We start from the raw sequence: 10,170 nt of genomic DNA, 5'->3' as shown, positions 1-10,170 counted from the left end.
CCGCGGAGCGCCCCAGGGGCGGCGGCGGCGGCGGCAGCAGCAGCAGCAGCAGCGGCAGCAGCAGCAGCAGCAGCAGCCGGGCCCGCGAGGACAAGGCGCGGGCGCCACCATCCCCGCGGCCGGGGGATAAATGAGTGAGCGACGCGGTAGGAAGGGCAGGATCCCGCGGCTGCGACCCCAGCGCCCAGGAGCGGCGGCTGCATCCCCCTCCCGGAGCCGCGGGCGAGGGCGGCGGTGAGGCGGCAGCGGACACGTTTCCCCGCCTATGGTCCCGGCGGCACTGAGGACTGGCAGCGAGGAGGAGCGGAGCTGAGGCCGGGCTGGTGCCTGGGGGACTTGGGGGCCCCGCTCTGCGCTCCGCTGCCTCTTGCTCCGGCTCGGGGCGCTGGGGACGGACATTGCAGGGCGCTGGATGGCAACTCCGCCTGGCTGGCGGCTCCCACAGTGGGGCTAGGAGAGGAGAAAGCTGTGGGGAAGACCCGGTGCTGCCGAAACCCTGGGCCCGTGGTGAGGCCGCTTTGTTTCATCGACCAAGGTAAAGCAGCAAGCAGTGGGTGGCCGGCGCCTGCCTCAGATCAGCTTAAAAGCCCCCGTATAAAAAACAGCGCTCGTGCTCGGGGCAGGCCTTCCCCGCGAGCTTCTCATTAATTCAGAAGTGCGGGCTCCGCTTGTCGCAAATAAGTTTAACGACTGCCTTAGGAACTCCAATATTAGAAAGTAGGCACCAGACTTTCGTTAGGGATAGTTTAGAAGTTGTACATGTGGCTTCATGAACCATCGTTTGCTCAGTTTCCATGAGAAAAGTGGATGCCAATTGGCACTCTGGTACTGTCGTTTACGTATTTTGTTGCTTTTCAAATGGAGGGTGGACAGAAACTTCCCTTGGTTCTAAAGTCCGGGTGGCCCAGGATTCAAATTAGGCTGTAAAACGTAGGATCTCTCCAGCATGAGGCCTTATGATGCTTTTGCTGTTACTAAACATGGTGGGGTATAAAACAACGATACTTCTAAGTTTATATTTTCATCATACTCTTTGCCTGTCTCTCAGACCCTCTTTTTATATCTGACAGCTGCTGATGTAGCGTGCTGGCTAGCAGTCAAGTCCTGTTTGTTTAGTATTTAAGACCTTGAACGGCCATTCTTTTCATTTTCACTTTCTCCTGGTTGACCTCTTGGCTTTCCCTGTGGCTACATCTGGGTGCAGAAATCTGCTGTTGCTAATTTTCATGCAGCAAAATGGTCCAATAAAGATTTTTGTGGCTTCGGAGGCAGCTGAAAGTAGTGCCTCTTCCCACGATGGCGGAGTGCAGTATCAAGAGTTTGAAAGAAGTATGATAGACTTCAATATGTGTGGTTTGTGTTTTTTCAGGTTGAGGCGTGCTTAATACTGTTTAAAGGTCCAAACAACTTTAAAAAAGCACATGCATCCTTTATAAATTGACATCAGAAATAGTGTGGTAGATGTGTAGCTTTTCAACAAAGTTAAGTTGGTAGGAAGTGATACTATAACAAAACTGATAGTAATATTTTTCAAACCTAAGACACTGGTTTATATAGCCTTAAATCCAGTAAACTATAGATGTTTTGCCCTGTGCATAGGGTTAAGCTGTAGCAAGTCGAGATATCCTGTTTGTAGATGGGGAAAACCCCCCACGCTGTATACATGCCCTTAATTACAGTTAATCCCATATTCGGAGTGACCAATTTCATTCTGAATGAATGAGAATTTTCTCCCACTTTAAAAAAACTGTCTTTTAATGTTGTCCAATGTACAACCCAGTTGTTTTTCCTGCAGTTGGCACAGGGGAATTTGTTTCAGGTTTTTCTTAGGCTTTGCTTCTCTGTTCACATACAACATGGTGTCTTATCTAGGTTAGGTTAGCTTCTAGTATTGCTGTCACAGGTGGAATTAAACAGATGGTGTATTACAGATAAACATGTATGTTGTGTAGATAAGTCTTCGATAGGTTTTGGGTTTTTTTCATTTTATGTATTTTGTTTCAAGGGCCAAATCAGTTCCAAGTTCACTTGGGCGAATCCCAAAAGTCAAGTTTCAACTGAGCAGAGCTCAATCATTCAAGTCCATGTGGTTCTACCACTGGGGAAGTATCTTCCTTCCCAGATGCATCAGTCTGGGGCTTCGGATACTCCCCGAAACTCTGGCAGGCATCCTACATGCCTGCGGTTCAGATGCCCCCTAGTCTTGCTTGCTCCTAACCAAAAGATCAAGGAGCAAGCCAGGGAAAGCAAGAAAGCAAGTCCCCCTTTTCTACGCAGTTGTGTAGTCAAGTGTCTCACATTTGGGAAAACTCTCAGGGGTAAGCCTGCCCAGAATGCAAGGGACAGGCCTCACTCTTGGGGAAAACCATCATTGTATCTCCCTAGGCTTATGGACATTTTTGTTTTTGGATTTGTATTCTGTACTTTAATAATAATAATTAATGGCCTGAATTTAATTTCTTAATTTCAAGATGATGTGTGAGGTGATGCCAACCATCAGTGAGGCAGAGATTCCCTCTGGGGGAAATGGAGGCCATGGTTCAGGCTCCCCGTTACAGTCAGATGCTGATTCCCATTTTGAGCAGTTAATGGTGTCTATGCTGGAAGAGAGGGATCGTCTCCTGGAAACACTAAGAGAAACTCAAGAGACACTAGCTTTGACACAGGGCAAGCTACATGAAGTTGGTCATGAAAGAGATTCCTTGCAGAGGCAGCTAAATACTGCACTTCCACAGGTATGGATGTTTTCAATGCCCAGTGTCTTGCAATAACCTTAAATTGTTCTACTTTTTCATCCTTTTGAATGTATTCACTTGAAAAATGTTCCAAAGATTGCATGTAGGCAAGCTGTTGAAAGGAAGGTACACTTCTGATGTCTCTTATTTAAGATCTAGGAGATAAGTAGCAAAAACATAAATAAATTACACCTGACAGAAACTTGGAAAGGTGAAGACTGCTTCTATGTTAATTCATACTGCATTGCCATGGTAATGAAAGTCTGATTATACTGTACAACTAATCTGATCCATTTTGGACTGGGATCGTGTTTTGCCTCCTTGGAGTGTGAGAGCTTTTTGGCAGCTGTGGAGGAGGCAGCATACTGAAAATCGGGAAAATAAAGTGGGTAATAAATAACTACAGCGTGATAAACGGGCAGGGTGATGTGTGGTCCAGAATTCTGAGCATTGTTTACTTAACTTCCAGTGTTGGGTTTTTTTTTCAGTTCCAGTTAAAAGGAATACATTTAAGACTGGGAAACCAAATAATTGACTTGCTGTCAAATAGCAGCAGTTTTGTACTTGGTTTGTTGCAACTATTTTTGTATAAAAAAAAAAAAAAAGTCAAAGATCTAACTATTTGAAAGCCTGATCTGTTTTAGCTGCAACCTTACAATAAACAGTGCACAGCTTTCTCCATGACCTTGCATTCTTCCCAACATGCCTGTTTGCTCCTTTTTTCCAAGTATGCTGATTATGATCTTACACTGATATGTAGCAAACTTTTTTTTTTCCAAATAAACCTAAATTACTTTCAGGTGTTCTGGACATATTGGAGTACTATTTATAAACTTTAATACAATTGTTCTAAACTTTTCCAGTTATGCTATCTTCCTGTCATAAATAAAACTACTGCATGATCTGTATAACATGGCAAAGTAGACTGGAAATCATCTGACAGTACAGATTTAATATTGATGCTTAATTGATGCCTAATGCTTAATCTTTGGATAGATTTAAGTCTGTGGGGTAATTATAATGTCAGTCTTGCCTGCAAACTTTATTCATGCTAAGTAGCAATCTCTATCTAAGAACACCCATGAAGTGTTTGGAACTACGTATATGAGTTGTATACTCATTATATGGTTGTATAATATAATACCTTTATATTCTTTGAAACTTGGATGCTAGTTTTGTGACTTGTGCCCCAAGTATTATAGACTCATTTAAAAAAAAAAAAAAAAAGTAAGGCTGGAAAGGCCTTCAGGAGGTCATCTAGTCCAGTGCCCTGTACAAGACAGGATCACTCCTATCCAAACAATCCCATATCAGTGCTTGTCTAATCTATTTCTTAAATCTAGGAATAATCCTCTGTTTACAAATAGCAGCAGCAACAGCTAATATTGCCTACAGCTTCTTTCTGATAATGTGATGTTTTTCTTGCATGGAAAAATATCTTCAGTCATAAATGGTGTGCTAAAAAAAAGCCTTTTTTCCCCACAAAAATGGTGGTTTTCTCTTCATTTAGCTTTTTTCTTACTTTTTAATTGTCAGTACTGTTTTACATGGCATACTCATGGTATTTTTCACTTGTTGCCAACAGACTCCCACCACTGTGTGCTGTCTGTTAGGCAGATTCCCTGAAGAGCTGACTACTTTTCTCTTTTTTAAACCCACAAAACTGGCTAACAAAAAAACATATCTTAAGAGGGGGGCCAAGTGGATGGTCACAGCTAGATATCCCGTCTTCCCCACCCCCACAGTTGAAGTATTAACTGAATTCAAGCTGCATACAACCCTTCCCATAATCAACAAGTTATTTTCTTCTAGGTGTGACAGAAGTGAGTCCTGAGAGAACTTAAATGTGGTACCAACAGCCTTTTAGTTTCTTGGCTGAAGCAAGGGGATTTGTTAGAGCAAGATTTGTCACTGATTATATTAAATTGTGCCCAGATCACATTTTTTGAAGTGATGACAAAGTTGCTTAAAGCATCTAGGAAGCTTCCTTTTCAGCATTTTTATAAATGCAAATAACCACGAGTCAAAAATTCACTGTATGGTCTGTGAGCCAAACTTATTGTACAAGTCAGGGACTCCTTGCATTCTTCTATTTGGCCTATAGCACCCCCCCCCCCATTCCTTTCTGTTCCAGGAACTCCCAAAAATCCCCAAGTGGCAGGGGCCATGTGCAGCGCTCTGATTTGCCCATTTCTTTTACTTTTATTCCTCCTACCACATTATTCAGCATAGTAATTCTTAAGTTAATGTCAACATATTTTTGGACGATGAGTCTAGATTCAATGCAGGGCTTATGTTGGAAGGTACTGGGTGCCATCAACTAATATATGGATTTACAGAAGTGCTCGAATTTGTTGCGTTAAACAAATGGTATGTCTCCATCTACAGCATTTAAGTTCTCAGATTGTTTCCCATCCCTCCCCTCCCCCCCGCATAGCAATGGACTTTTTTGACCATTTATGCTTAAAACGTCCTTTGACATTTTGTAGTTGATCAAAGGATTAAAAATGTAATGCTACAGATGTATGTAAACATCTTCTAGTTGACCAGGTGATCTTGCAAGCTAGTAAAAACCATAAGGAAGAAACAATTTACGTGCGTGATTGGCTTTAGAAAGAAACAGGAAAGGTGTTTACCTTTTTTACTGGAACTTTTGTGTAAGTATACAGTCAAACAAAATATCATGTTAGCTTATTCCATAGTGAGTTTTTATAAGAACAGCAGAACATGAGAATTGATGGCATCCTTAGAGATAATATTCATCTCTCACCCCCATGGAATATTTTTGCAACTGCTATAAGTAACTAAAAATTGGGAATGAAATTGGGAATGCACATCTTGTAATTTGGATCTGATAGTTTCTTCAGTGTTTTGTGTAACTTTTTTATAGTCAAAATTTCCTTTCTTACACAAGGACGTTTCATAGAACAGTTAAGAGCAGGGGCGGAAGAAGGGGAAACTCGTATGGTAAATTCAAACACATGGTCAGGGAACTTTTGTGGCAAGGGGTGGTATGGGAAACTACTTTAACTTGCTCTTGGAAACTAACAGTACAGTTTTATTTATTTATTTTTTTTGCTATTAATTTCTGGTGGACATGAAAGCAAAGTCAATGTAGACATGCAGCTTTCTTTAGCAGTACTTCTTGTGATGAGAGCTCATGTTGCATTTTATTTTGCCAAATGTAATAAAGATAATACAAATTGAGTAATTTTTCTTAATTAGGATAAAATGTTGCAGGAATCGGTTTACAGGTGGCTGAATACTTAGGTTTAATTACATGGATTACTAAAATATGGGATAAGTAGCAAGGTGCATTTCTACGAAATTATTTATTTTACCTTGTCTTTGTAGTGGTAATGATTTTGTCTTGTGATGTATTTACGTCTTCAGCAATAGACTATTCTTATTTTTAACTTCCAGAGATGCTGTTGTGTAGAAGGAGCAGTGCTATGGTAACTGATAATTGTTCTGAGTATCTTTTTGGTTCCTGATTTAATACATTGAGGGCTTGCCTTCACTGCGTCTCTTGCAGATTTGGTGCACTGCTGATGAAAAGCATGCTTCATGCTCTTACTCCTGCCAAATCCAAGAAATGAGGCACTCTTAGAGTAGCACCCCTTTCTCTGCCTCAGAAATACTTATCCATGTGTTTAGGGCTACTCAAGGGCAGCAAAGCTCCCAGATTTGTGGTGTTTGTGTTGTTTTTTCTTTAATGGATGTGGAGTAGGAGAGTGGGTAGTACATGCTGATTGATGCCCCCAGGCTCAGTATGAAGGTGCCGTATACAAGCCATGAATCTAGTGGCATTCATGTGCTAAGTTGTTTGTTCTTTCTGCAGGGGCTCTGTGTAGGGGCCCACCTGTGCAGATGAGGCTGCAGGATAGGAGGTTAGTCAGTATTTGTCAGTTTATGAATGATGCTGTTTTATATATTCATACAGTAATAAAGTTAATCAACTGACAGAGAATTATTTTTTGTTGTAGTTAAATTAGTCTTCAGTTTCGTCTTGATTTGAAATTTACATTCTCTTCACTTGACAATGTTTGTATTTTTAGGAGTTGATTTTCTACAATAGGTAGATCATGCCCTTATAAACGCCTTCTGAATTAGTGAGGTGAACTTTTTAAATATTGTTAAAACTTCATACCAAATCCTTAATTTAAAGGTCTTACCTCCTCTTTCCTATCTTCATGCATTGTGAAGAACTAAATCTTCATAACTTGTATAAGCATTTTACTACTTGGATTGCAAACATGCCCAGATTGATTTTTTTTTACCTTGGTTTAATTTCAGTTGGAAATGTAGTTTGTTCTTGTTACAGAGTTGCACATGTGTAAGTTCATAGAAAAATGTATCTTGTACAAAATCATAAGATTTGTTTCCTACATTTTATTAACTTCTAAATGTGTAACATTGTGCACTATATAAGTGTGTGTTAAAAATATAAAATAGTGATGGCAACATGTGTGCCATACATGTTGCAAAAAAACCCTGTGTGATATGGCATAAGTGTCATTTCTTGGTTTTGAGATGTGTGGTTATAAAGTAGTTGGGTACTACAGATAAGAATTGAGATCCCTATTAGTAGAATAAGGTGTGGAAGCCAGTGATGTGCTTGGCTTTGGTCAGAGTTGCATTAGACTTGTGACAAAATACTTGTGTTCATGTATATTCAAAAGTGTAAGAGAATATAATTGAATCATACTCAGCACCTTGAATACATTCTGTGCTATCTAATTTGGAAATGGAAGTGTCCAGATACTTGACTCCAATCTTCAGAGGCATCTTAATAATCCTCTTACTTTAGCTTTCATATCTCAAATCATACGAAAGCATGTTATAACTTGAATCTTCTGTTCTCTGTATTCATGATAGTCCTATTAAGATTTTTTGTTTTTTAAGATATCCAAATTTATATAAAGCAAGGCTAATTGTTTTTTGTGTGCATCTGTAACCAAACCTCTAACGTGGAATTTGGATGAGAAGATAAAGCTTTTAATGGTTTTAGTTTGATTCTTAGTTTTATTGTAACCATACGTAGGGTATGTGTATGTGGTGTTTGGGGGAGGGGAGGGAGTTAATTGCATTAAACCCCAGTGTACAGTCTCTGTTGTTATCCCTCTTTGGTTTAAATTTTTTTAGCATGCAAGTAGGCAAAAACAATATATGGGTCATGTATATTAGTATTTCCGTTCAAGTTAGTTCAGGTGCAGTTGTGAAAGAGAAGTTTCTAGGATGTTCAACATTAAACATCTGTCTCAGACAGTAACTAACACAATCCTTTTTGTTTGTGTCTTCATATTCATGGAAAGTATGCACAAATATGTTGGGTTAAGATTTACGTTAAAAAATCAAGCCAAACTAATATTAAAATGGTTTTCAAGACAATAATTTGCACTGAATATATGCATGTTTCAGTGGTCTGCATCCAGTTATCTCATCTTCATAATAATTGAATTTTGGCAACATTTGAATTTCCCAATCTTGCCAAGCCTTCAGGCGTCCTGTGTTAAAAATGATCTATAATATCATGAAGAACCAATATCTTGAATTGCAGATTTGATGTTAATATATGTAGGAAGCTTAGTACGTGGGCTGCTAAATTTTCTACCAGATGAAGTTTCCCCAGGATATGTAGAGATAATCCTATGTACAGCTTGCTGCAACAGTTCAGTTTTTATGGTGACATAAGCTGTAACAGTTACTTCAGCAAGTGTTGTAGTTAGATACGTAGTTAAGAACAAAAGCATTTGGACATAACTCCTAATAAGGGATCTTGGTTACACAGGGGGACTAGTAAGATATGTCTGTTGCACAGATGTGTGTTTGGAGCTGGTAGATGCCTCCTGTAAAGAATAGTAAAAATGAAATGAAATTGTTCACAGTTGCTTTCCCTAGGCCACAAGTATTATCTTGGTCTAGTCTGGGTTGAATCTGTTTGTTGAATCTTATCCAGCTCCAGCTTAGTAGCTCTACTAAGTAGACATATCTACAGGTACATTGATGAACGAGTTGGATAGTTGAATCAGAATGTTATCTGCATTGGGAATTCTTACTATGGTTCCTTGTTAATCCTCCTAATGGTTCCCAACTTTCTAAATAAAATAGGAAGGATCATGGAATTGGAAGTTAACAAGACCCATGTGAAAGACTTATGGGACATGAACAGTTGCCCTGAACTCCCTTCAGAGGATCCCCTGGGAGTCCAGTCTGAGGGGGGGGGAAAGGAGTCCAGGAGACCTGGCCGTACTTTAAAGACATTTTTATCGAGGGCTCAGGAAGACTAGCAAGTATGGCAGAAAACCATCTTGGGGTAGAAGGGAACTCTTCAGTGAAATGAAACAAAAAGGGGGCTTACAAGAAGAGCAATGACTAGGGAAAAGTGTAAGAGCGTTGCTCAGGCATGCAGGGATGAAGTCAGGAAGGCCAAATAACAATTGGAGTTGAAGCTAACAAGGGACATGAAGGATAACAAAGAAGGGTTTCTATAAGTATGTTACCAGCAAGAGGATGATCAGGGAAAGTGGGTCCTGTGCTAAATGGGGGAGGCAACCTAGTAACAGATGAGATAGAAAAGACTGAAGTGCTCAATGCCTTTTTCACTTCAGTCTTCACAGGCATGATCAGCACCCAGCCTAGTGCACCTGGCAGCACAGTTTGGGGAGGAGCTGAGCAGCCAACAGTGGCAAAAGAACAGGTTACAAACTATTTGGGAAAGATGGACGTGTACACGTCCATGGGTCCGGATGGGATGCACCTAAGGCTATTGAGGGAGTTGGCTGTTGTGATTGCAGAGCCACTGGCCATCATCTTTTTAAAAACTCGTGGCCATTGGTAGAGGTCCCAGATGATTGGAAAAGGGCAAATATAGTGCCCATATTTAAGGAAGGGAAGAAGGAGGGTCCAGGGAACTACAGGCCAGTCAGCCTCACCTCGGTCCTTGTGAAAATCATGGTGCAGGTCCTCAAGCAATCTGTTTCTAAGTACGTGGAGGAGGAGAAGGTGATAGGCAGGAATCCAGATTTTCCATTTGCCATGGAAAGTTGTGGAAACACTGGAAAAGTGCAGGAAACCCTGTGGGGTTTCCTTTTGTAGGCTGGTAGAGTTCCAGCCTGGAAGGGGCTGCTTAGAGTTGGGGGGAGCAGAAGAGTGCTGATCGGGTGCAGGGGGGAGCAGTTGCCTGACCTCCTCCCACTGCCAGCTGCTCACCTGCTGGGCTATGGCTCTGCCCCTCTGCCAGTGCTTCCTTCAGGCAGCCTACACTGCCCCCTCCCCACCTCTCCTCTGCGGTACAGCTGCAGCCCAGCACGTGAGTGGCTGTTCGGAGGAGGAGGTGAGGGCAGAACATTTCTACCCCACCCCCCTTGTCCATTACCTCTTGCACTGTTGGCGGTGCAGTGTTACTCCATAACAGCATGTCTGGGAGGGGTGG

General features: G+C 41.4%; 1 protein-coding gene across 8 annotated transcripts in view; it reads left to right on the top strand.

The window, feature by feature from the left end:
• The first annotated feature begins 68 nt into the window (after positions 1–68).
• The window catches only part of PPFIA1 (PTPRF interacting protein alpha 1), a 103,921-nt gene continuing 93,819 nt past the window's right edge, over positions 69–10,170 (top strand). For 7 of the 8 annotated variants that reach the window (XM_019519435.1, XM_019519433.1, XM_019519431.1 and 4 more), the window contains exons 1-2: positions 69–535; positions 2,472–2,735. In XM_019519435.1, coding sequence (XP_019374980.1) covers positions 2,472–2,735 — 264 coding nt within the window. In that variant the 5' untranslated portion in view covers positions 69–535. Of the gene's footprint in view, positions 536–2,471; positions 2,736–10,170 lie in introns of those variants that run through there. The other variant, XM_019519436.1, reaches the window with a different exon arrangement.

Source organism: Gavialis gangeticus, unplaced genomic scaffold, assembly GCF_001723915.1.
Source record: "Gavialis gangeticus isolate Ggan-Ray unplaced genomic scaffold, GavGan_comp1, whole genome shotgun sequence".
Lineage (NCBI taxonomy): Eukaryota > Metazoa > Chordata > Crocodylia > Gavialidae > Gavialis > Gavialis gangeticus.
Note: the sequence above shows the minus strand (reverse complement) of the source record. Positions and strands in the feature narration are given on the sequence as shown.